General features: G+C 56.9%; 1 protein-coding gene across 1 annotated transcript in view; it reads left to right on the top strand.

Annotated features, from left to right (window-relative positions):
- PIK3C2B (phosphatidylinositol-4-phosphate 3-kinase catalytic subunit type 2 beta) overlaps positions 1–27148 on the top strand; it is a 46138-nt gene that overhangs the window by 5092 nt on the left and 13898 nt on the right. The window contains exons 2-13 of the mRNA XM_064732942.1: positions 2709–3651; positions 5006–5106; positions 6307–6461; positions 8551–8671; positions 12444–12555; positions 12684–12763; positions 14216–14279; positions 15218–15364; positions 18536–18569; positions 20473–20668; positions 24084–24206; positions 25545–25712. Coding sequence (XP_064589012.1) covers positions 2794–3651; positions 5006–5106; positions 6307–6461; positions 8551–8671; positions 12444–12555; positions 12684–12763; positions 14216–14279; positions 15218–15364; positions 18536–18569; positions 20473–20668; positions 24084–24206; positions 25545–25712 — 2159 coding nt within the window. The 5' untranslated portion in view covers positions 2709–2793. The remainder of the gene's footprint in view (positions 1–2708; positions 3652–5005; positions 5107–6306; positions 6462–8550; positions 8672–12443; positions 12556–12683; positions 12764–14215; positions 14280–15217; positions 15365–18535; positions 18570–20472; positions 20669–24083; positions 24207–25544; positions 25713–27148) is intronic.

Genomic DNA, 27148 nt, shown 5'->3' with positions numbered 1-27148 from the left:
CCATTAAATTCCCAATAAATCCCTGTATCAAGAGGCTCCGACCCAGCATCACTTCCAGCTCCTGGACCAGCACTTAGGGGCTTTTCCATGGGATTCTTTTGCTCCTTTTGGGAAGGGAAGGGGCTGAGCCACCTGCTCAGTGTCCCCAACCCAAGTGATTGGTTAAAATTCCCATTAAAATTCCCAATAAATTCCCATTAAAATTCCCATTAAAATTCCCAATAAATTCCTATTAAATTCCCATTAAATCCCAGTATCAAGAGGCTCCGACCCAGCATCAATTCCTGCTCCTGGACCAGCACTTAGAGGGCGATTTTGGGGCTTTTCCATGGGATTTTTTTTGCTCCTTTTGGTCAAACCCCATTCCCGCCCCATTCCCGTGGCAATCCCAGCCCCACACGCTGGAGGGGAAATGCAGATGTTTGTCTTGGAGAGCAGCACGGAGCTGTGGCTTCGTCAGCCGCAAAACTCAGCCGGGATTTTGTTGCTTTTGGGTTAAAAGCAGATTTTCCCTCTGTTCGCCTTCCAGCTTTTGGGATTTCTGCTTTTCCAGGAAAAAGCCACAGCTGCCAGCAAGAGCCCTGAAATGCCAGGGGAAGGGAACATTCCCAACCTCTCTTTTCTAGCTGGGAAGCACCAAAATCCCTGGATGAGCTGGTGCTGGGGGAGCCTGGAAAAACGCAATTCCCAAATCCTGTGGGAATTGTGGAGCTCATTAGGAACCATCTGGTCCTGCAGAGCTCAGGGTCAGGAGGATAAAATCCCCCAGGAGAGACTTGGGGACACCCTGGGATGGACTGGACACTGGGGTGGGGTGTGGGGGCCACTTTTGGGGTCCCCTGACCTCTCCTGGCTCCGGTGGTTTGGGATTTAGGATTTTCCTGCTTTCTCCAAAATGGGCATGGTGGTGGCCAGGGGACACCCAGTAAAATATTTGTCGTTATTGGGAAGGGGCAGTGGCTCCTTTTGACCCTAAATTGGGAGGCAGTGGAGCCAGACCTCACCTGAACCCCAAAAACTGGAGGTCCCAATAAGCCAAACCCATCCAAAACCCCAAAAACTAGGAAGTCCCATAACCAAATCCATCCAAAACCCCAAAAATAGGAGGCCCCATGTGCCAGATCTGCCCAGAATCCCAAACACTGGAGGTTCCATGAGCCAAACCTGTCCAAAACCCCAAAAACTGGAGGTTCCATGAGCCAAACCTGTCCAAAACCCCAAAAACTGGAGGTTCCATGAGCCAAACCCATCCAAAACCCCAAAGATAGAAGGTCCCATGAGCCAATCCTGTCCAAAACCCCAAAAACTGGAGCTCCCATGAGCCAAACCCATCCAACACCCAAAAATCTGGAGGTCCCATGAGCCAATCCTGTCCAAAACCCCAAAAACTTTAGGTCCCATGAGCCAATCCTGTCCAAAACCCCAAAAACTTTAGGTCCCATGAGCCAAACCCATCCAAAATCCCAAAAACAAGAGGTTCCATGAGCCAAACCTGCCCAGAACCCCAAAACCCAGAGGTCCCATGAGCCAAACCCATCCAAAACCCCAAAGATAGAAGGTCCCATGAGCCAATCCTGTCCAAAACCCCAAAAACTGGAAGTCCCATGAACCAGATCTGCCCAGAACCCCAAAACCTGGAGGTCCCTGCTGGTGATTTTCAGAGCTGGGCAGTGCCTGGGTGGGTGCTGGGGAATATCCGTGAGATCCAGAAATTTCCTGGCTTTTCCAGGCCATTCCCAGTTCCCTCTGCTGAAGTGAGAGATGGGAGCTGCCCCCTCAGCACCCTCATCCTGTTCTGCCTTAAAAATCCCTGGGTTTGCTGCCAGGGGCTGGTTTTTTCCTCAAATCATTGGGCACCCATCCATCAATCCCTCACCTTTCCCCACTCCCAGCATCAATCCCTCACCTTTCCCTATTTCCAGCCATCCATGGGTGCCATCCATCAATTCCTCACTTCTCCCCATTCCCAGCATCAATCCCTCACCCTTCCTGTTGAAGTGAAGGGAGGGACCCAGCTTTGTTGATCAGCATCTGACTCTGATTTATTCATCAATCAGGCACTTTTTATAACAGTGTTAATTCACTTCATGCATATTGCAAAACCTGAGCTCCCGATAGGCTGTAGAGAAAACTTCAGCTCCTCCTTTTGTTTCCAATACCTGAATTTGGTTTGTTTATTGAAACCAAAATCAGTGTTCTCACCATGATATGCAAAGTTCTCAAAACCTTTATATCTGTTTCCCAGAACGGCCATCTGTTCCCAGAGCAGCCAAGGACAGAATATTGCCCGGTTTTGAGGAAACGGTCTGAGAATCTTGTTGTTTATATAAAAGGTGGCTGAGAACCTTAATTATTTACAGGATCAAGCCTGGGAAAGGCTGCTTTACAGCAGGCTTCTATCTTTCCCTTAGCTGAATACCTTCATGGCCTCTTTCTTTAAGCCATGCTTGAACCAGGCTCTCCACACCTTCCCAACTCCCAACATCAATGCCTCACCTTTCCCCACTCCCAGCATCAATCCCTCACCTTTCCCTATTTCCAGCCATCCATGGGTGCCATCCATCAATTCCTCACTTTTCCCCATTCCCAGCATCAATCCCACACCCTTCCCAACTCCCAACATCAATCCCTCACCTTTCCCCACTCCCAGCATCACCCCCTCACCTCTCCGCACTCCCCATTAACCCCTTAACCCTTTCCTCTCCCAGGAGCAGCACGATGCCGTTCTCCTGACGCCGGTGCCGCTCTCCGGACCCCGATCCCGGCAGGAGGAAGGATCCCGGCAGCAGCAGGATGTCCACGTCGCGCCGCCGCGGCCCCGGCGAGCAGTGGCCGGCGCTGGAGTCGGTGGGGCTGAGCCGCAAGGAGCTGGCGCTGGCCGAGGCGCTGCAGATGGAGTACGACGCTTTATCCCGCCTCCGCCAGGACAAGGAGGAGAGCCGGGCCAGGAAGGAGCAGCTCCAGGAGCGCTCCCTCATCTCCTGGGACGACCCCGCGGACAGGAGCGCCATCAAAGCCGCGCGGGGGCTCTCCGGCTCCGACCCCGCGCTCAGCCACGCCGTCCCCAATGTCCCCGAGGGTCCCCAAGTGCCACCCGGGCCCAGCACGCCCCGCATGGAGCCCCAGCCCTGGAAGGGCCCGCTGAGCGGGGATTACCTGCTCATCTTCGAGGGTTCCCAGCGGGATTTCCTCGGGGAGCCCCTCAACGGCTCCGAGCCCCACGAGGGTGGTGGATCTCCCAAAAAGCTCTCGCCGCCCCCTCTGCCCCCACGGCACCCGCTGTGGGGCTGTCCCGAGAGCAGCCAGCGCTCCCCACTGTCCCCCAAGAGCCAGGCCCAGCCCAGGGACATCAACATGTTCTCGGTGGCCCAGGACAAGCTTGTGGGGCGCCGCATCTCGCAGGAGGATCCCTACGGCGTGGACGCCATCACCTGCCTCAACCTCAAGTCCACCTACGAGTCCGAGGCGCTGCGGGAAGGCTCCCGGGGATGGAAGGAAGGCAGGAGCATCCTGGAGAAGGAATCCAGCGGGAAGCCGGTGGCACGGAGCAAGACCATGCCCCCACAGGTGCCCCCGCGCACCTACGGAGCCCGGGCGGGCGGGAGGAAGAACCTGGCGGCCAACAGGAACCGCAGGATCTCCGTGGAGCCGGTGAGGGCTGGGAATGGGAATTGGAATGGGAATAGGAATTGGAATTGGAATAGGAATTGGAGTTGGAATTGGAATTGGAATTGGAATTGGAATTGGAATTGGAATTGGAGTTGGATTGGAATTGGAATTGGAATTGGAATTGGAGTTGGAATTGGAGTTGGAGTTGGAATTGGAATTGGAATGGGAATTGGAATGGGAATTGGAATTGGAATGGGAATTGGAATGGGAATAGGAATTGGAATTGGAATTGGAGTTGGAATTGGAATTGGAGTTGGAATTGGAATTGGAATTGGAATTGGATTGGAATTGGAATTGGAGTTGGAGTTGGAGTTGGAATTGGAATTGGAATTGGAATTGGAATTGGAGTTGGAATTGGAATTGGAATTGGAATTGGGGAGGGATGGAGCTGGGAATTTTTAGCTGGGATGTCACCAAGATGGGTGTGCTTCTGGGTGGGTTCTTCTTGGGATGGCGTCGTGGCTCCTTGGAATGGGATGTGGGATGTGGGATGTGGGATGTGGGGAGAGGCGTCTGAGTGTGGGGGTGTCCCATGAGACAGCCCTGCCCAGAGCACCAAAACCTGAACCAGACCTGTCCAAAACCCTAAAAACTGAGTCAGACCTGTCCAGAACCCCAGAACTGAAGGGTCCCATGAACCGGACCTGTCCAAAACCCCAAAACTGAGCCAGAATTGCCCAAAACCCTAAAAACTGAGCCAGACCTATCCAAAAGCCCAAAACTGAATGTTCTGTGAGCCAGACTGTCCAAAATCTCAAACTGAAGTCTGAAGTCAGACTGTCCAAGTCCAAAACGAGCAGACTTTCAAACCCAAACTGAGGTTCGTGAGCAACGTCCAAAACCCTAAAAACTGAAGGGTCTGTGAGCCAGATCTATCCAAAACCCCAAAACTGAGCCAGACCTGCCCACAAACCCAAAACTGAATGTCCCCTGAGCCAGACCTGCCCAAAACCCCAAAACTGAAGGTCCTGTAAGTCAGACCTGTCCAAAACCCCAAAACTGAAGGGTCCCATGAGTCACACCTTGCATGGTGGTGCCACCTGCCCTTCTGGGGACAGCACCAGGCAGTGTCCCCTGCAGCACCCCCACAGCCTGGTGACGTTTCCTGCCCATCCTGTGGGATATCCCTGGGAATGGCCACTTTTGGGGGGTCTCCCAGCCACGGGCAAGCCAAACCCCCCCATGCTGGCCCAGAGCCCCCACACTGCTGCAGGGACACCTCTGTCCCCACCACGGTGGCCCTGGCGTGGCACAGGCTGTTCCAGGGGGGGTCCCCATGGGGGTGTGGGGTCCCGGGGGTGTCCCCCAGCTGATGGTCCCCTGTCCTGCCCCACAGGTGGCTCCCCGGCCCCACTCCCTGGCCAATGGCTACGAGCTCTTCGAGGTGTCCGAGGAGCGGGACGAGGAGGTGGCGGCCTTCTGTCACATGCTGGATGTGTGAGTGCGCAAAACGTCCCCTAAACAAAACCCAAAGGGGCTTCAGGGCCATCGAGAGGGGATTCAGGGACACCAAGAGGGGTTTCATGACCACAAATGGGGATTCAGGGCCACCCTGAGAGGTCTCATGGCCGCCCCAAGGGGATTCAGGGACACCAAGTGATGCTTGAGGGCCACTCCAAGGGGATTCAGGGCCATCCTGAAGGCATCAGGGACATCCCAAGGGGATTCAGGGCCACCCAAAGGGATTCAGGGCCACCCTGAAGGCATCAGGGACATCCCAAGGGGATTCAGGGCCACCCAAAGGGGATTCAGGGCCATCCTGAAGGTCTCATGGTCACCCAAGGGGATTCAGGGCACCAAGGGATGCTTAGGGCCACTCCAAGGATTTAGGGCCACCCAAGGGGATTCAGGACCATCTAATGGCATTCAGGGACATCCCAAGGGGATTCAGGGCCACCCAAAGGGGATTCAGGGCTACCCTGAAGGCATCAGGGACATCCCAAGGGGATTCAGGGCCACTAATGGGGGATTCAGGGCTACCCTGAGGGGATTCAGGGCCACCAAGAGAGGTCTCATGGCCACCCCAAGGGGATTCAGAGCCAGCCCAAGGCAATTCAGGGCCACCCAAAAGGGATTCAGGGTCAACCCAGAGGGGATTGAAGGCCACCAAAGGTGTTCAGGGGCCCCAAAAGGGATTCCAGGCCAAGGATTCAGGGCACCAGAGGATTCAGGGCCACAGAGGGTTAGGGCACCCAAGGGGTTCAAGCTACCAAAGGGTTCAGGGCCACCAAAGTGGATTCAGGGCACCAGAAGGGGTTCAGGGCCACCCAAGGGTGTTCCAGTGCAGCCTGCAAAGGGTTCCAGGCCACCCATAGGGGATTCAGGGCAACCCAGAAGGGTTTCAGGGCCACCCAAAGGGGCTGTTCCCAGGGGTGCTGAGCCCTTGGGGTGCCAAAAGGGGTTCCAGGCCACCCATAGGGGATTCAGGGCCACCCAGAGGGGATTCATAGCCACCAGAAGTGTTTCAGGGCCACCAAAAGTGGATTCAGGGCAACCCAGAAGGGGTTCAGGGCCACCCAAAGGGGCTGTTCCCAGCGGTGCTGAGCCCTTGGGGTGCCAAAAGGGGATTCCAGGTGATTTTTGGGGTGTGGGACCCCCCCAGTCCCAGCAGGCCCCTGATCCATCCCTGCTCGCCAGGCTGCGCTCCAGCTGCGGCTCCAGGGGCTGCTCGGGCTCGGGGCTGGTGTGGAACGCGGTGAACGTGAGCCCCGAGCAGCCGGGCCACGGCGTCAGCCTGAAGGTGACGGTGCTGAGTGACAGCCTGAGGGAGCCGCTCACCTTCACCTGCGACTGTGAGTGCCGAGCCCGGGGAATTACCGCATTCACACATTCCCATTGTTCCTGCCATTCCTGCCATCCCCGCTGTTCACGCTGCTCCTGCCATTCCCACCAATCCCGCCATTCCCACCACTCCCCCATTCCTGCATTCCCACCATTCTCACCATTCCTCTGTTCCTACAGTTCCTGCTATTCCCACCATTCCCCCACTCCCACTGTCCTAACCATCCCTACCATTCCCACCATCCCCGCCTGTTCCCACCATTCCCACCATTCCCGCATCCCCACCATCCCCACCATTCTGACCATTCCTCTGTTCCTACAGTTCCTGCTATTCCCACCATTCCCCCACTCCCACTGTCCTAACCATCCCTACCATTCCCACCATCCCCGCCTGTTCCCACTGTTCCTGCATTCCTACCATTCCCCCCATCCCCACCATCCCCAGCATTCCATCATTCCCCCAATCCCACCATCCCCACCTTTCCTGTCTTTCCCTCCACCCCTACCATCCCCACCATCCCTTTCATGCCCACCATCTCCACCATTCCACCATTCTCCCAATCCCACCATTCCCAGCATTCCCACCAGTCCCACCAGTCCCGCCTGTTCCCACATTCCTACCATTCCACCATCCCCTTCATTCCCACCATTCCATCATTCCCCCAGTCCCACCATCCCTACCATGCCCTCCGTTCCCACCATCCCCACATCTTCCCGCTGTTCCTGACATTCCCACCAATCCCACCAATCCCACTAATAGCACCATCCTCTCCATCCCCACCAATACCACCATTCCACCATTCCCCCCGTCCCACCATCCCCACCATTCCTGTTCTTTCCACCATTCCCCCGATCCCACCATCCCTGTTGTTTTCACCAATCCCCACCATCCCCACCTGTTCCCACTGTTCCTAACATTCCCTGTCATCCCCACCATCACCACCATCCCCTACATCCCCATCAATCCCCGCATTCCCACCATTTCCTCCAATCCCACCATCCCCACCATTCCCCCAATCCCACCATCCCCATCATTCCCCCATCCCCACCATTCCCACCATTTCCCCAATCCCACCATCCCCACCATCTCCACCATTCCCACCATTTCCCCAATCCCACCATCTCCACCATTCCCACCATTCCCCCAATCCCACCATTCATTCCCACCATTCCCAAGGGTTCAGGGGCCACTCCTGTTCCCCCCAGGCTCCCACCATTCCCACCAATCCCACCATTCCCCCATCCCCACCATCCCCACCATTCCCAAGGGTTCAGGAGCCATTCCTGTTCCCCCCAGGCTCCCACCATTCCCACCATCCCACCAATCCCACCATTCCCACCATTCCCACCATCCCCACCATTCCCAAGGGTTCAGGAGCCATTCCTGTTCCCCCCAGGCTCCCACCATTCCCACCATCCCACCAATCCCACCATCCCACCATTCCCACCATTCCCACCAATCCCACCATCCCCACCATTCCCACCATTCCCAAGGGTTCAGGGGCCATTCCTGTTCCCCCCAGGCTCCCACCAATCCCACCATCCCACCATTCCCACCATTCCCACCATCCCCACCATTCCCACCATTCCCAAGGGTTCAGGGGCCATTCCTGTTCTCCCCAGGCTCCCACCATTCCCACCATTCCCACCATTCATTCCCACCATTCCCAAGGGTTCAGGGGCCATTTCTGTTCCCCCCAGGCTCCCACCATTCCCACCATTCCCCCAATCCCACCATCCCCACCATTCCCCCATCTCCACCATTCCCACCATTCCCCCAATCCCACCATTCATTCCCACCATTCCCAAGGGTTCAGGGGCCATTCCTGTTCCCCCCAGGCTCCCACCAATCCCACCATCTCACCATTCCCACCATCCCCACCATTCATTCCCACCATTCCCAAGGGTTCAGGAGCCATTCCTGTTCCCCCCAGGCTCCCACCAATCCCACCATTCCCACCATTCCCACCAATCCCATCATCTCCACCATTCCCAAGGGTTCAGGGGCCATTCCTGTTCCCCCCAGGCTCCCACCAATCCCACCATTCCCACCATTCCCACCATTCCCAAGGGTTCAGGGGCCATTCCTGTTCCCCCCAGGCTCCTCCACCGTGGACCTGCTCATCTACCAGGCCCTGTGCTACACCCACGACGAGCTCCACGCCGTGGATGTCGAGGATTTCCTGCTCAAAATCTGCGGCCTCGAGGAGTTCCTGCAGAAGTGAGTGGCCATGGGAAAAAATGGGAAAAATTCGGGGGGGAAATGGGAAAAAAATGGGGAAAAAAACAGGGGAAAATGAGGAAAAATCTGGGGGGAAAATGGGGAAAAAAACAGGAAAAAATCCAGGGGAAAATGGGGGAAAACAGAGGGAAAAACAGGGGAAAAGCTGGGGGAAAAACAGGGTGAAAATGGGGTAAAATCAGGGGAAAAGCTGGGGAAAAAACAGGGGGAAAATGGGGAAAAAATCAGGGGGAAAACCAGGGGAAAAGCTGGGGAAAAAACAGGGGGAAAATGGGGAAAAAATCAGGGGGAAAACCAGGGGAAAAGCTGGGGAAAAAACAGGGGGAAAACCAGGGGACATGAGGGAAAATCAGGGGGAAAAATGGGGGGAAAAACAGGGAAAAAATAGGGGAAAAAATTGGGGGAAAACAAGGGAAAATGGGAGAAAAATAGGGAAAAAACAGGGAAAAATCAGGGAAAAGTGGGGGGAAAACAGGGGAAATACAGGGAAATAAATGGGGAAAATGGGGGGGGGAAGAGAAAACTGGAAAAAAATGGGAAAAACAGTGAAAACATGGGAAAGCCAGGGAAAAAACAGGGAAAATCCATGACAGGAGCTGCAGGGTGTGATGAACACCCAGGGTTGATCCGGCACAGCAGGAGTTTCTCTGCTCCTTTTCCTGCCTCTGGAGCTGCTCCTGCCAAAAGCAGCATTGGGAATGTCTTGGGAATGTTGCTCCCGGCCAGGCTGAGCCCCAAACCCCTGGAAAACCAGCTGGGAGCTGCCAAAAATGCTTTTTGGAGGAGAATTCTGTAAAAGCCGTGTCAGGGAGCGGAGAATGGATAAATCCCAGCCCTTGATAAATCCCAGCTCCAGAATTCTCCCTGTCATTCTCAGATCCAGATATCTCCCTGTCATTCCTAGCTCCAGAGTTTTCCTTGTCACTCCTGCTCCAGGGTTCTTTCTGTCATTCCCAGCTCCAGAATTCCCCCTGTCATTCCCAGCTCCATAATTCCCCCTGTCATTCCCAACTCCAGAATTCCCACTGTCATTCCCAGATTCATGGTTCTCCCTGTCATTCCCAACTCCAGAATTCCCCCTGTCATTCCCAGCTCCAGAATTCCCCCTGTCATTCCCAGATTCATGGTTCCCCTTCTCATTCCCAGCTCCAGAATTCCCCCTGTCATTCCCAGCTCCAGAATTCCCTCTGTCATTCTCAGATCCAGAATTTCCCCTTCTCATTCCCAGTTCCAGAATTCCATCATTCCCAACTCCAGAATTCTTCCTGTCATTCCCAGCTCCAGAATTGCCCCTGTCATTCCCAGCTCCAGAATTCCCCGTCATTCCCAGTTCCATAATTCCATCATTCCCAACTCCAGAATTCCCACTGTGATTCCCAGCTCCATAATTCCCCCTGTCATTCCCAGCTCCAGAATTCCCCCTGTCATTCCCAGCTCCAGAATTCCCTCTGTGATTCCCAGCTCCAGAACTGCCCCTGTCATTCCCAGATCCATGGTTCCCCCTGTCACTCCCAGCTCCAGAATTCCTCCCAATCCCGCTCTCAGATCCATGCCCTGCTTCCCACGGATCCCTGGGCAGGTCCTGGCAGGCCGGGCCCGGCTCCGGAGGGGAAGGAGGGAGAACAATTCCTCATTCTCTGAATTTCCTGCTGCCACAAAGGTCCCTGTGCAGGCAGGGCGGCCACCCTGAGCCCCAGCCAAGGCTGCCTGGCTGGGGGATGGCGGGGTGGGGCACCCCAGGTGGGATTTTGGGGCTCTCAGGTGCGATTTTGGGGCACCCCAGGTGGGATTTTGGGGCTCTCAGGTGCGATTTTGGGGCACCCAAGTGGGATTTCGAGGTGTGGGATGAGTGTGCAGAGCTCTCTCTGCACGTTTGGCAGGCACTAATTCACCCAGCCCTGCAGGAAATGTGGTTTCATTGTGAATCCCTGCCTGGCCAGGGGATTTTAAGGCACTCCAGGTGGGATTTTTGGGCACCCAGGTGGGATTTTGGGGCTCTTAGGTGGGATTTTGGGGCATGGGATGAGCCTGTGGAGCTCTCCCTGCACATTTGGCAGGCATGAATTTACCCAGCCCTGCAAGAAGTTCAGCCTTGCTCTGAGCTGGCTGAGGGATTTCAGGTGGGATTTTGGGGCACTCCAGGTGGGATTTTGGGGCACCCAGGTGGGATTTTGGGGTGTGGGATGAGCCTGTGGAGCTCTCCCTGCACATTTGGCAGGCATGAATTTACCCAGCCCTGCAGGAAGTCTGGTTTCACTGTGAACCCCAGCCAAGGCTGCCTGGCCAGGGGATTTTGGGGCTGTCAGACAGAATTTGGGGCTCTCAGGTGCGATTTTGGGGCACCCAAGTGGGATTTTGGGGCTCTCAGGTGCGATTTTGGGGCACCCAGGTGGGATTTTGAGGTGTGGGATGAGTGTGCAGAGCTCTCTCTGCACATTTGGCAGGCACTAATTCACCCAGCCCTGCAGGAAATGTGGTTTCATTGTGAATCCCTGCCTGGCCAGGGGATTTTAGGGCACTCCAGGTGGGATTTTTGGGCACCCAGGTGGGATTTTGGGGCTCTCAGGTGCGATTTTGGGGCATGGGATGAGCCTGTGGAGCTCTCCCTGCACATTTGGCAGGCACGAGTTCACACAGCCCTGCAAGAAGCTCAGCCTTGCTCTGAGCTGGCTGGGGGATTTCAGGTGGGATTTTGGGGCAATCCAGGTGGGATTTTGGGGTGTGGGATGAGCCTGTGGAGCTCTCCCTGCACATTTGGCAGGCATGAATTTACCCAGCCCTGCAGGAAGTCTGGTTTCACTGTGAACCCCAGCCAAGGCTGCCTGGCCAGGGGATTTTGGGGCTGTCAGACAGAATTTTGGGGCACTCCAGGTGGGATTTTGGGGCACCCAGGTGGGATTTTGGGGCTCTCAGGTGGGTTTTTGTGGTAGCCAGGCAGGATTTTGGGTGGGATTTTGGGTGGGATTTTGGGGCACTCCAGGTGGGATTTTGGGGCGCTCCAGGTGGGATTTTGGGGCACTCCAGGTGGGATTTTGGGGCACTCCACGTGGGATTTTGGGGCAATCCAGGTGGGATTTTGGGGCATTCCAGGTGGGATTTCGGGCCTCTCAGGTGGGATTTTGGGGCACCCAAGGCAGGATTTTGGGGCTCTCAGGTGGGTTTTTGTGGTAGCCAGGCAGGATTTTGGGTGGGATTTTGGGCCGCTCCAGGTGGGATTTTGGGGCAATCCAGGTGGGATTTTGGGGCATTCCAGGTGGGATTTCGGGCCTCTCAGGTGGGATTTTGGGGCACTCCAGGTGGGATTTTGGGGCGCCCAGGTGGGATTTTGGGGCAATCCAGGTGGGATTTTGGGGCAATCCAGGTGGGATTTTGGGGCATTCCAGGTGGGATTTCGGGCCTCTCAGGTGGGATTTTGGGGCAATCCAGGTGGGATTTTGGGGCAATCCAGGTGGGATTTCGGGCCTCTCAGGTGGGATTTTGGGGCACCCAAGGCAGGATTTTGGGGCAATCCAGGTGGGATTTTGGGCATTCCAGGTGGGATTTCAGGCCTCTCAGGTGGGATTTTGGGCAATCCAGGTGGGATTTTGGGGCACCCAGGTGGGATTTTGGGGCACTCCAGGTGGGATTTTGGGGCATTCCAGGTGGGATTTCGGGCCTCTCAGGTGGGATTTTGGGGCACCCTAGGCAGGATTTTGGGGTTCTCAGCTGGGTTTTTGGGGTGTGGGGTGAGCCCGTGGCCCTGTCCCCACAGCAAACACGCGCTGGGCAGCCACGAGCACATCCAGCACTGCAGGAAATTCGACATCGACATCCGGCTGCAGCTGGTCCGGAGGAAAGGCGTGCGCAGCGACCTGGCCCGCACGGTGGGTGTCACCAACCTGGGACACTGAGGGCTTGGTGTCACCTCCCTGGGACACTGAAGGGGTCAGCGTCACCCCGAGGGGTCAGTGTCACCTCCCTGCAGCCCTGCTCAGCCTCTCTGTGTCCCCAGGCCAGCGATGACCAGAGCCCGTCCACCCTCAACCACCACATCCACCTGCAGGAGCGCCCCATCAAACAGACCATCAGCAGGTAGGGCTGGGGACACGGTGGCACCGTCCCCAGTGCCCGCAGGGTGACACGGTGGCACCGTCCCCAGTGCCCACAGGGTGACACGGTGGCACCGTCCCCACTGCCCACAGGGTGACACAGTGGCACTGTCCCCTGTGCCCACCCAGGGGGATGTGGTGGCACTGTCCCCAGTGCCCACAGGCTGACACGGTGGCACCGTCCCCAGTGCCCACCCAGGGGGACACGGTGGCACTGTCCGCAGTGCCCAGAGGGTGACACGGTGGCACCGTCCCCACTGCCCACCCAGGGTGACACGGTGGCACTGTCCCCAGTGCCCACAGGGTGACACGGTGGCACCGTCCCCAGTGCCCACAGGGTGACACGGTGGCACCGTCCCCAGTGCCCACAGGGTGACACGGTGGCACTGTCCCCTGTGCCCGCAGGGTGACACGGTGGCACTGTCCCCACTGCCCACAGGGTGACACAGTGGCACCCTCCCCAGTGCCCACAGGGTGACACGGTGGCACCGTCCCCAGCGCCCACAGGGTGACACTGTGGCACCATCCCCACTGCCCACAGGGTGACACGGTGGCACCATCCCCAGTGTTCGCAGGATGACACAGTGGCACCATCTCCACTGCCCACACGGTGACACAGTGGCACTGTCCCCCCTGCCCCCCCAGGGTGACACGGTGGCACCGTCCCCACTGCCCACGGGTGACACGGTGACACTGTCCCCTGTGCCCACAGGGTGACACGGTGGCACCATCCCCACTGCCCACAGGGTGACACGGTGGCACTGTCCCCTGTGCGCGCCCAGGGTGACATGGTGGCACTGTCCCCACTGCCCACAGGGTGACACGGTGGCACCGTCCCCACTGCCCACAGGGTGACACGGTGGCACCGTCCCCACTGCCCACAGGGTGACACGGTGGCACCGTCCCCAGTGCCCACAGGGTGACACAGTGGCACCGTCCCCAGTGCCCACAGGGTGACACGGTGGCACTGTCCCCAGTGCCCACAGGGTGACACAGTGGCACCGTCCCCAGTGCCCGCAGGGTGACACGGTGGCACTGTCCCCACTGCCCACAGGGTGACACGGTGGCACCGTCCCCACTGCCCACAGGGTGACACGGTGGCACTGTCCCCAGTGCCCACAGGGTGACACGGTGGCACCGTCCCCAGTGCCCACAGGGTGACACAGTGGCACCGTCCCCAGTGCCCACAGTGTGACACGGTGGCACTGTCCCCTGTGCCCGCCCAGGGGGACATGGTGGCACTGTCCCCCGTGCCCGCCCAGGGGGACGTGGTGGCACCGTCCCCAGTGCCCAGAGTGTGACACGGTGGCACTGTCCCCTGTGCCCGCCCAGGGGGACATGGTGGCACTGTCCTCTGTGCCCGCCCAGGGGGATGTGGTGGCACTGTCCCCACGTGTCCCATGGCTGGGGCTGAGCGCTGTCCCCTGTCCCCCAGGCAGGCCCTGAGTCTCCTCTTCGACACCTTCCACAACGAGGTGGACGCGTTCCTGGCGGCCGAGGTGAGGCCAGCGATGGTTTTGAGGGGATTTTGGGGGGTTTTGGGGGGTTTGGGGAGGTTTTGGGGGCTTTGGACCCTCTGGGAATGCAGTGGGCAAAGGTGGTGCCCCAAACCTCAGATTGGATCCAGGTAGGAATGCTTGGCTCCTCCCCTGGGCGGAGCCTCTCCCCATGGCATGATGGGATTTTATCAACCATGCAGGGACAGTCATTGACTCGTGAACAGAAGATAATTAATAATTAATGGCCCATAAAGAGAAGAGATCTCCTGGAGGGAGGATGGAAGAAATAAAGAGATTAATATAATATAAAATCATGTAATATAATGTACTGTAATGTAATATGTATAGATAGAGGATATAAAGAGATATAAATATAAATATAAATATAAATATAAATATAAATATAAATATAAATATAAATATAAATATAAATATAAATATAAATATGCTATTTATATAAAATATAAGTAAATAGTATATTTTATTATATTATATTTTAATAGTATAGTTTATTCATATAAATATAAAGAAAATATAGTATTAAAATATATTATAATATACTATTGAAATATACTATACTGTACTATAACATAAGGTAACGTAACATAACGTAACGTAACATAGTATAATGTAATGTAATATAATATAAATAATATATAAAGAGATAAAATATAAATATTACTATAAAAACAAATATAATATAACATAAATATACTATGATATATTTATCATCTCCAGAATTCCCCCTCTATAAATATAAGAGCTAAAGTGATAAAGAAATAAAAATAACAGCCCCACCTTTAACAGGTAACTAGAACTCACTCACCCAGCCACACCTTCCATTTCCCCCTAATGCCATCTCCTGTCCCTGTCCCTGCCCCTGTCCCTGTCCCTGTCCCTGTCCCTGTCCCTGTCCCTGTCCCTGTCCTGTCCCTCAGGGCGATGTCCCCCTGAAGGCCGAGCGGGTGATCCAGTCGGTCATGGCCATCTGCAACGCCCTGGCGGCCGTGGAGTCCCAGGAGATCACGGCTGCCCTCAACCAGATGCCGCCCTGCCCGTCCCGAATGCAGCCCAAAATCCAGAAGGTGAGACCTGGGGTGGCTTGGTTTGGACAGGCAGGTTCTGCTCAGGGAGGCAGGAGCCCCTCCCCTGGTATGGAAAATTGTTGGAAATTTTGAATTGAAATTTTGAATTTTGAAATTGAATTGAAATTTTTTGGGTGTCTTGGTTTAGACAGACAGGTTCTGCTGAGGAAGGCAGGAGGCCCCTTGAAATGGAAAATGTAAACCCCCTCCCTCCAAATTATTTTAATTTTGAAATTAAGGGACTCTCGGGCAAAGATATGGGAATAAGAGTAACATTTCATTGTTATCCTGAGGTGGAAGGTGATTTGTGGGTGTCTTGGTTTGGACAGACAGGTTCTGCTGAGGAAGGCAGGAGGCCCCTTGAAATGGAAAATGTAAATCCCCTCCCTCCAAATTATTTTAATTTTGAAATTAAGGGACTCTCGGGCAAAGATATGGGAATAAGAGTAACAGTTCTTTATTATCCTGAGGTGGAAGATGATTTGTGGGTGTCTTGGTTTGGACAGACAGGTTCTGCTAAGGAAGGCAGGAGCCTCCCCTGAAATGGAAAATGTAAAATCCTTTCCTCCAAATTCTTATAATTTTGAAATTAAGGGGCTCTCAGGCAAAGATACGGGAATAGGAATAACAGTCCTTTATTAAGGAAAAAATAAAAATAAAATAAAAATGCAGCAATACAAAACAAACCCCTGGAAAGGTCAGAATCTGACCTGCCCCCTGTGTGCCAGGGGGTGTCCCAGCCCCATCCAGGGGGGCTCAGCCCTCCTGCAGTGCCAGCTGTGGCTCTGTGGCAATGCAGGGGGCACAAAGCTGCTCCTCTGGCAATGCAGGGGGCACAAAGCTGCTCCTCTGGCAGTGCAGGGGGCACAAAGCTGCTCCTCTGGCAATGCAGGGGGCACAAAGCTGCTCCTCTGGCAATGCAGGGGGCACAGGCTGCTCCTGTGGGAATGCAGGGGGCACAAAGCTGCTCCTCTGGCCATGCAGGGGGCACAAAGCTGCTCCTCTGGCAGTGCAGGGGGCACAAAGCTGCTCCCCTGGCAATGCAGGGGGCACAAAGCTGCTCCCCTGGCAATGCAGGGGGCACAAAGCTGCTCCCCTGGCAATGCAGGGGCACAAAGCTGCTCCTGTTGCCATGCAGGGGGCACAAAGCTGCTCCTCTGGAATGCAGGGGGCACAAAGCTGCTCCTCTGGCAATGCAGGGGGCACAGAGCTGCTCCTCTGGCAATGCAGGGGGCACAAAGCTGCTCCTCTGGCAGTGCAGGGGGCACAAAGCTGCTCCTCTGGCAATGCAGGGGGCACAAAGCTGCTCCTCGGGCAATGCAGGGGGCACAAAGCTGCTCCTCTGGCAGTGCAGGGGGCACAGAGCTGCTCCTGTGGCAGTGCAGGGGGCACAAAGCTGCTCCTGTGGCAGTGCAGGGGGCACAAAGCTGCTCCTCTGGCAATGCAGGGGGCACAAAGCTGCTCCTCTGGCAATGCAGGGGGCACAAAGCTGCTCCTGTGGGAATGCAGGGGGCACAAAGCTGCTCCTCTGGCAATGCAGGGGGCACAGAGCTGCTCCTCTGGCAGTGCAGGGGGCACAAAGCTGCTCCTGTGGCAATGCAGGGGGCACAAAGCTGCTCCTCTGGCAGTGCAGGGGGCACAAAGCTGCTCCTGTGGCCATGCAGGGGGCACAAAGCTGCTCCTCTGGGAATGCAGGGGGCACAAAGCTGCTCCTCTGGGAATGCAGGGGGCACAGAGCTGCTCCTCTGGGAATGCAGGGCAGCACAAAGCTGCTCCTCTGGCAGTGCAGGGGGCACAAAGCTGCTCCTCTGGGAATGCAGGGCAGCACAAAGCTGCTCCTCTGGCCATGCAGGGCAGCACAAAGCTGCTCCTCTGGCAGTGCAGGGGGCACAAAGCTGCTCCTGTGGGAGTGCAGGGGGCACAGAGCTGCTCCTCTGGCCATGCAGGGGGCACAAAGCTGCTCCTCTGGCCATGCAGGGGGCACAGAGCTGCTCCTCTGGCAATGCAGGGGGCACAAAGCTGCTCCTCTGGCAATGCAGGGCAGCACAAAGCTGCTCCTCTGGCAGTGCAGGGCAGCACAAAGCTGCTCCTCTGGGAATGCAGGGCAGCACAAAGCTGCTCCTCTGGGAATGCAGGGGGCACAGAGCTGCTCCTCTGGCCATGCAGGGGGCACAGAGCTGCTCCTCTGGCAATGCAGGGGGCACAGAGCTGCTCCTCTGGGAATGCAGGGGGCACAGAGCTGCTCCTCTGGCCATGCAGGGGGCACAGAGCTGCTCCTCTGGCAATGCAGGGGGCACAAAGCTGCTCCTCTGGCAGTGCAGGGGGCACAAAGCTGCTCCTCTGGGAATGCAGGGGGCACAAAGCTGCTCCTCTGGGAATGCAGGGGCACAAAGCTGCTCCTCTGGCAGTGCAGGGGGCACAAAGCTGCTCCTGTGGGAATGCAGGGGGCACAAAGCTGCTCCTCTGGGAATGCAGGGGGCACAAAGCTGCTCCTCTGGCCATGCAGGGGGCACAAAGCTGCTCCTCTGGAATGCAGGGGGCACAAAGCTGCTCCTCTGGCAGTGCAGGGGGCAGAGGCTGCTGGGGCGTCCCAAAGCTCAGATTGTACCCAGGTAGGAATGCTTGGCTCCTCCCCTGGGCGGGGCATCTCCCCATGGGATGCTGGGATTGGATCAGCCCTGCAGGGACACTCACTGGCCATTAACAGAACATAATTAATAATTAATGGCCCATTAACAGCACAGATCTCCTGGAGGGAGGACTGATTGTGGAAGAGATAAAGAAAAATGCCCATTGAATAGGAGATAACTGCTCCACCTTTAACAGATCCACACTTATCTTGCAACCCCGGGGGAACTTAGCCAGGAGTGGGAGGAGAAAAAAAATTGTCACATCTGGCTCTTTTCCCTCCTTTCCACCACGTGGAAAATCCCTCAATAGCCGGGAGCAGCCTGGGTCTGGCAGCCTGAGGTGGTTACGTAAAATCCGCCTTGGCAGCACTCAGGGGTTTCTTCTTTATTTTTGTGGTTTCTCTCCTTTTTTTTGTGGTTTGTTCTTTTTTTTTTTTTTTTGGTGGTTTCTCTCTTTTTTTTGGTCTTTTCTCAATTTTTTGGTGGTTTCTCAATTTTTTTCGTGTGTGTGTTTCTTTTTTTTTTTCCTTTCCCTCCACAGGATCCAAGTGTTCTGGCCAAGAGGGAAAATCGAGGTATTTCTCTTCTCCTGCTCCCCTTTCTGGGCTCAAGTTCGTGCCATGCTTTTCATCTTCAAACCCCTCCTCCTCCTTCAGTTCTCGAGGCCAAAAAACGGGTTGGAAACCGGTCTGGTTAAAAAAGGAAAAAAAAAAAAGGAGGATTTTGGGGGGTGTTGTTGCTCCTTGTGAGCTCCAAATGGAAAATTTGGAATTCCCCTTACTCCAAATGGGAAGTTTGGAATTCCCCCATCATTAATTCAACCCTGAGTGGGGGGGAAGCAGCATGGGGGTCCCAAATCCAGATTTGAGGGATGGATCCCCGAGGGATTGATGGATCCATGAGGGATCGATGGATCCCTGTCCGTGTTTCCCTGAGGGATTGATGGATCCATGAGGGATCGATGGATCCCTGTCCGTGTTTCCCTGAGGGATTGATGGATCCATGAGGGATCGATGGATCCCTGTCCGTGTTTCCCTGAGGGATTGATGAATCCTTGAAGGATTGACGGATCTCAAAGGGATTCATGGATTCCTAATGGATTGATGGATCCATGAACAATCGATGGATCCTTGAGGGATTCATGAATTCCTAAGGGATCAATGGATCCCTTCCCTTGTTCCCCTGAGGGACTGGCTGATCCCTGAGGGATTGATGGATCCCTGTCCATGGATTGATTGATCCCTGTCCATGTTTCCCTGAGGGATTGATGGATCCTTGTCCATGTTTCCCTGAGGGATTGATGGATCCTTGTCCATGGATTGATTGATCCCTGTCCATGTTTCCTTGAGGGATTGATGGATCCTTGTCCATGTTTCCCTGAGGGACTGATGGATCCCTGAGGGACTGATGGATCCCTGTCCATGTTTTCCTGAGGGGTTGATAGATCCTTGTCCATGTTTCCCTGAGGGACTGATGGATCCATGAGGGTTTGATGGATCCCTGTCCATGTTTCCCTGAGGGATTGATGGATCCTTGTCCATGTTTCCCTGAGGGACTGATGGATCCCTGAGGGACTGATGGATCCCTGTCCATGTTTTCCTGAGGGATCAATGAATCCATGAGGGATTGATGATTCCCATCCATGTTTCCCTGAAGGATTGATGGATCCCTATCCATGTTTTCCTGAGGGACTGACAGATCCCTGAGGGACTGATGGATCCCTGTCCACATTTCCCTGAGGGATCAATGGATCCCTGTCCATGTTTCCCTGAGGGACTGATGAATCCATGAGGGGTTGATGGATCCCTGTCCATGTTTCCCTGAGGGACTGATAGATCCTTGTCCATGTTTCCCTGAGGGATGGATGGATCCCTGTCCATGTTTCCCTGAGGGATCAATGAATCCATGAGGGATTGATGATTCCCATCCATGTTTCCCTGAAGGATTGATGGAACCCTATCCATGTTTTCCTGAGGGACTGATGGATCCCTGTCCACATTTCCCTGAGGGATCAATGGATCCCTGTCCATGTTTCCCTGAGGGACTGATGAATCCATGAGGGATTGATGGATCCCTGTCCATGTTTCCCTGAGGGATTGATAGATCCTTGTCCACGTTTCCCTGAGGGATTGATAGATCCTTGTCCATGTTTCCCTGAGGGATGGATGGATCCATGAGGGATTGATGGATCCCTGTCCATGTTTCCCTGAGGGATGGATGGATCCCTGTCCATGTTTCCCTGAGGGATTGATAGATCCTTGTCCCTGTTTCCCTGAGGGATCAATGGATCCCTGTCCATGGATCCATGAGGGGTTGATGGATCCCTGTCCATGTTTCCCTGAGGGATTGATGAATCCATGAGGGATCACTGGATCCCTGTCCACATTTCCCTGAGGGATGGACGGATCCCTGCCCCTGTTTCTGAGGGATCAATGGATCCCCAAGGCACTGACGGATCCCCATCCCCGTCTCCCTCAGAGAAGATCGTGGAGAGCCTCACGGCCGCCATCCTCAACCTGGTGGAGCTCTACTGCAGCACCTTCAACGCCGACTTCCAGACGGCCGCGCCCGGGAGCCGCGAGCTGGGCGTGGCGCAGGAGGCGCGGCTGCTCACCTGCCCGCTGGCCTTCACCGTGTACGCCACGCACCGCATCCCCATCACCTGGGCCGCCAGGTGAGGCCTGAACCTGCCCCCTGCCCTTCACCCCATCACCTGAGCCGCCAGGTAAGGTCTGAACCTGCCACACACCGCATCCCCATCACCTGGGCCGCCAGGTAAGGCCTGAACCTGCCCCTCAACCTTCATGCCATCACCTGGGCTGCCAGGTAACGCCCCCTCACCTGCCACGCACCGCATCCCCATCACCTGGGCCGCCAGGTAAGGCCTGAACCTGCCACCCACCACATCCCCATCACCTGGGCTGCCAGGTAAGGTCTGAACCTGCCCCTCAACCTTCATGCCATCACCTGGGCCGCCAGGTAACGCCCCCTCACCTGCCACCCACCACATCCCCATCACCTGGGCTGCCAGGTAAGGTCTGAACCTGCCACCCACCACATCCCCATCACCTGGGCCGCCAGGTAACGCCCCCTCACCTGCCACCCACCACATCCCCATCACCTGGGCCGCCAGGTAAGGCCTGAACCTGCCCCCTGCCCTTCACCCCATCACCTGGGCCGCCAGGTAACGCCCCCCTCACCTGCCACCCACCGCATCCCCATCACCTGGGCCACCAGGTAACGCCCCCTCACCTGCCACGCACCGCATCCCCATCACCTGGGCCACCAGGTAAGGTCTGAACCTGCCACCCACCACATCCCCATCACCTGGGCTGCCAGGTAAGGCCTGAACCTGCCCCCTGCCCTTCACCATCTATGCCACCCACCACATCCCCATCACCTGGGCCGCCAGGTAAGACCTGAACCTGCCCCCTGCTCTTCACCATCTATGCCACCCACTGCATCCCCATCACCTGGGCCACCAGGTATCGCCCTCACCTGCCCCTCAACCTTCATGCCATCACCTGGGCCACCAGGTAACGGCCTCACCTGCCTGTCCCCTGCCCTTCACCATCTATGCCACCCACCGCATCCCCATCACCTGGGCCGCCAGGTAACGCCTTCATCTGCCCCCCAGCCTTCATCCCATCACCTGGGCCACCAGGTAAGGTCCTCCTCACCTGGTGCCTTGTTTTGCAAAGCCAGGTGGCTGCTAAGGAAAGCAGGAGCCTCCCCTGGAATGGGAAATGTAAACCCTCCCCTCCCTCCGAATTATGAGAGTTTTGAAATTAAGGGGTTTGCAGGTAAAGATGTGGGGATAGGAATAACAGGTCTTTATTAGGGAAATTACAAATACAAATGCAATAGTACAAAACAAAACCCCATAAAAAACAAACCTGACAGAGTCAACAAAAAACAAAATATTCCTGGCAATGCTGGCACTGGCACACCCCAAAATCCCACAGTGTGCCTGGGACACCCCAAAATCCCAGAGCGCGTTCCCAGGAATTCTGGCACTGGGACACCCCAAAATCCCAGCCTGTGTTCCTGGGAATGCTGGCACTGGGACACCCCAAAATCCCACAGTGTGTCTAGGACACCCCAAAATTCCAGCACACCTGAGAATGTTGGCACTGGGACACCCCAAAATCCCAGCATATTCCTGGGAACACTGGTACTGGTACACCCCATAATCCCACTATGTGTTCCTGGGAATGCTGGCACTGGGACACCCCAAAATCCCACTGTATGCCGGGCATCGCTGGCACTGGGACACCCCAAAATCCCATCACATTTCTGGGAACACTGGCACCGGGACACCCCAAAATCCCAGAGCATGTTCCCAGGAATGCTGGCACTGGGACACCCCAAAATCCCAGAGCATGTTCCCAGGAATGCTGGCACTGGGACACCCCAAAACCCCAGCGTGTCCCCGGGATTGCTGGCACTGGGACACCCCAAAATCCCATCACATTCCTGGGAACACTGGCACCGGGACACCCCAAAATCCCAGAGCATGTTCCCAGGAATGCTGGCACTGGGACACCCCAAAACCCCAGCGTGTCCCCGGGAATGCTGGCACTGGGACACCCCAAAACCCCAGCGTGTCCCCGGCATGGCTGGCACTGCCACGCAGGGCGCGATGTCGCCGCATCTCGGGCCGGGCTGGCTCATCCCGAGGCCACCCGGGGGAGGTGACAGATGGCCCCGCGCCCCGCGCCAGCGGCGTGGCCCCTTTGTTCCGCTCCTCCGTGCCCGTGCCCGGCGCGGGGGGACCGGGAGGCGACCGGGGGGTGGCGGCAGCGGCGCCGGCAGAGCCGCCCCGCCGGGGACCCCTCGCCTTTGTCCTTGTCCTTAATGTATTCCCCTTGGTGAGTGGCTCCGAACAAAGCGGCGAGCCTGGGAAATGCCGCCAGCCCCTGACCCCCGCGCCCCGCAGCCCTGCCCGGATTGTCGCAGCCCTGCCCGGATTGTCGCTCGGCACCTGCCACATGGCAGGGCCCCCCCGTGTGCCGGAATGCGCCGTGCCATATGGTGCTGGGGACATCGGGAGGGGGGCAATGGCCCCGTTCTGTCCCCGTTCTGTCCCCGTTCTGTCCCCCTTTCCCATCCTCGGGGCAGGATTTAGGGGTCCTGGTGATTCGAGTTTTCCAATCATTGGGGAAGGATTTAGGGGCTCTGGTAATCCAGGTTTTCCTATTCTTTGGGGAAGGATTTAGGGGCTCTGGTAATCCAGGTTTTCCTATTCTTTGGGGAAGGATTTAGGGGCTCTGGTAATCCAGGTTTTCCTATTCTTTGGGGAAGGATTTAGGGGCTCTGGTAATCCAGGTTTTCCTATTCTTTGGGGAAGGATTTAGGGGTTCTGGTGGCCTGGGTGAAGCCCTCCTCTTTTCCATCTTTGGGACAGGATTTAGGGGTTCTGGTGGCCCTGATAAAGCCCCACTCCATTCCCATCCTCAGGACAAGATTTAGACGTTCTGATAATCTGGGTTTTCCCATCCTTGGGGAAGGATTTAGGGGTTCTGTTAGCCCAGGTAAAACCCCCACCCCTTTCCCATCCTTGGGGCAGGATTTAGGGCCTCTGGTGGCCTGGGTTTTCCCATCCTTGGGGAAGGATTTAAAGGTTCTAGTGGCCTTGGAAAAGCCCCACTCCTTTTCCATTCTTGGGAAAGGATTTAGAGGTTCTGATGGCCTGGGTAAAGCCCTCCTCTTTTCCATCCTTGGGACAGGATTTAGAGGTTCTGATGATCTGGGTTTTCCCATCCTCAGGACAGGATTTAGGGGCTCTGGTGATCCAGGTTCTCCCATCCTTGGGGAAGGATTTAGGGGTTCTGGTGACCCAGGTAAAGCCCCCAACCATTTTCCATCCTTAGGCAGGATTTAGGAACTCTGGTGGCCCGGATAAAGACCACCCCTTTCCCATCCTCAGAACAGGATTTAGAGGTTCTGATGATCTGGGTTTTCCCATCCTTGGGGAAGGATTTAGGGGTTCTGGTGATCCAGGTAAAGCCCCACTCCTTTCCCTTCCTCAGGGCAGGATTTCGGGGCTCTGGTGGCCCCAGATGTCTCATTGGGTGTTTCTCCCACAGTTACGAAGATTTCTACCTCTCGTGCTCCCTCAGCCACGGTGGGAAGGAGCTGTGCAGCCCCCTGCTCACCAGGAAGGCCCACGTCTACAAATACCTCTTCCACCTCATCATTTGGGACCAGCAGTAAGGCCCCACCCACTCTACCTTCATCATCCTCACCATCATCCTCCCCTCCCCTGCTCCTCCTCTCCTCCTTTCTTTCTGGGCGCTGGAAGTTTTTGTGTCATTGCCCGGAAATAGCAACGCCCAGGAAAGGGGATCTGCTCCCGAAATAGCTCCGGGAGCAGGCGGGGAGGCCGTGCTGATCCTTTGCCATGCCCGGCATCCAGAGTGGCACAGGAGGTGGGGATGGGACGGGATAATTTTAGACGGCGCCGGTGCCCCCAAGGACAGGGACGGCGGCGAGCGCGGCGATCCTGGGGATCCTTCCCAGGGGATCCTTCCCCGTCTGTCCTTCCCGCGGGATGTAGCTGCCACCCCCGGGAGCGGCACACAGGAATCCCAGCCCCGGGGGTCCCTCCTGGGTTGTGGGGCAAGGTCAGTGCCCGGCGGGGCTCCCCATGGAGGGTCCTGGCCCTGCGTGGGGCAGAGAGGGCAGCCGGGGTTCCCGGAGCTCCAGCTGGGTGTGCCCAGACCTGTGGGGTGGCCGGGGCTTCAGGGACTCCCAGGGGCTTCAGGGACTCCCAGGGGCTTCAGGGGTTTTAGGGGTTTCAGGGACTTCAGGGATTTCAGGGACTTTAGGGACTTCCAAGGACACCCCGGTGCCAGCAGAAAAGGCAGCTCTAGGGCCGGGCTCTCCTGGGGCATCCCAAGGAGGGGACTGGGAGAGTCTGTCCCTGGCACCCTGAGCCTGTCCCTGGCACCCTGAGCTCATCCCCACCACCCAGAGCCCATCCCCTGCACCCTGAGCCTGTCCCCTGCACCCCAGTCCATCTCTGGCACCCTGAGCTGGTCCCTGGCATCCTGAGCCTGTCCCTGCCACCCTGAGCTCATCCCTGGCACCCCAAGCCCATCCCTGGCACCCTGAGCTGGTCCATGCCACCCTGAGTTGGTCCCTGGCACCCTGAGCCCATTCCCGGCACCCTGAGCCCATCCCCAGCACCCTGAGCCCATCCCTGGCACCCTGAGCCCATCCCTGGCACCCTGAGCCCATCCCTGGCACCCTGAGCCCATCCCGGCACCCTGAGCCTATCCCTGACACACCTGAGCCATGTCCCTGGCACCGAGCCCATCTCTGCACCTGACCATCCCTGCACCTGACCACTCCTGGCACCCTGACCCATCCCGATACCCTGAACCCATCCTGGCACCCTGAGCCCATCCCCAGCACCCCGTGCCCATCCTCTGCATCCCATGCCCATCCCTGGCACCCTGATCCCATCTCCACCACCCCGAGCCCATCCCTGACACCCCAAGTCCATCCCTGGCACCCCGAGCCCACCGTCCCCCTCTCTCCTGCAGGATTTGCTTCCCGGTGCAGGTGAACCGGCTGCCCCGGGAGACGCTGCTCAGTGTCACCCTGTTCGCCGTGCCCGTGCCACCCCCGGGCGGCTCCTGTGACACCAACAAACAGCGGCGCGTCCCCGAGGCCCTGGGCTGGGTCACCACCCCCCTCTTCAACTTCAGGCAGTACGTGGGGCGTGCTGGGCATCCCTGGGGGGCACAGGAGGGTCCCCAGAACCTCAGGGTCCCCAGTGCCATGGGCACAGGGCTGGGCTGGCATCCCTGGGGGGCACAGGAGGGTCCCCAGTGCCGTGGGGTCCCCAGAACCTCGATGTGGGTGACCCAGTACTGTGGGGTCCCCTGGGCACAATGAATGGCTGGGCTGGCATCTCTTGGGAAGACAGGAGGGTCCTCAGCATTTTAGGGTCCCCAAAACCTTGGGGTCCCCAGTGCCATGGGGTCCCCAAATATCCCAGTGCATGTTAGCATGGGAGGCTGGGCTACTGGCATCCCTGGGGAGACAGGAGGGTCCCCAGCATTAGGGTCCCCAAAACCTCGGAGTCCCCAGTGCCACGGGGTCCCCAAAACCCTGGGCACAAGGACGGTGGGCTGGCATCCCTTGGGAAGAAGAGGTCCCCAATTAGGGTCCCCAAACTTGGGGTCCCCCATGGGCAATGGGCATAGTGGCTGGGCTGGCATCCCTGGGGGGCACAGGAGGTCCCAGAGCCATGGGTCCCCAAAACCTAGTGTCCCCAGTCACTGGGGTCCCCAGCATGGGATGCCACCAATCCCTGTCGCCACAGGAGGTCCCCAGGCATTTGGGGTCCCAAAACCTCGGGTCCACAGTACAGTGGGGTCCCCTGGGGCTCAGCAAAGGCTGAGTGCACCCCATGCGGGCACAGAGTGCACGCCAGACTTGTCCCCAGAACACTCGGAGGCTCCTGTGCCATGGGGTCTCCAGCAACCCTGGGCACAGTGAATGGTTGGGCTGGCATCCCTTGGGGAGACAGGAGGATTTCCAGCATTTTAGGGTCCCCAAAACCTTGGGGTCCCCAGTGCCATGGGGTCCCCAAAACCCTGGGCATGATGAGGGGCTGAGCTGGCATCCCTGGGTGGCACAGGAGAGTCCCCAGCATTTTGAGGTCCTCAGAACCTCGGGGTCCCCAGTGCCATGGGATCCCAGAACCTTGGGGTCCCCAGTACTTGGGGTCCCCTGGGCACAGCAAAGGGCTGGGCTGGCATCCCTGGGGGGCACAGGAGGGTACCCAGAACCTTGGGGTCCCCAGAACCTTGGTGACCTCAGTTCAGTGGGGTCCCCAGCACCCTGGGCATGATGGGGGGCTGGGCTGGCATCCCTGGGGGGCACAGGAGGGTCCCCAGAACATTGGGGTCCCCAGAACCTCGGGATCCCCAGTGCCATGGGGTTCTCAGCACCCTGGGCATGGCAAGGGGCTGAGCTGGCATCCCTTGGGAAGACAGGAGGGTCCCCAGCATTTTAGGGTCCCCAAAACCTCGGGGTCCCCAGTGCCATGGGGTCCCCAAAACCCTGGGCATGATGAGGGGCTGGGCTGGCATCCCTGGGGGGCACAGGAGGGTCCCCAATGCTATGGGGTCCCCAGTAC

Source organism: Zonotrichia leucophrys, chromosome 26 (assembly GCF_028769735.1).
Source record: "Zonotrichia leucophrys gambelii isolate GWCS_2022_RI chromosome 26, RI_Zleu_2.0, whole genome shotgun sequence".
NCBI lineage: Eukaryota > Metazoa > Chordata > Aves > Passeriformes > Passerellidae > Zonotrichia > Zonotrichia leucophrys.
Note: the sequence above shows the minus strand (reverse complement) of the source record. Positions and strands in the feature narration are given on the sequence as shown.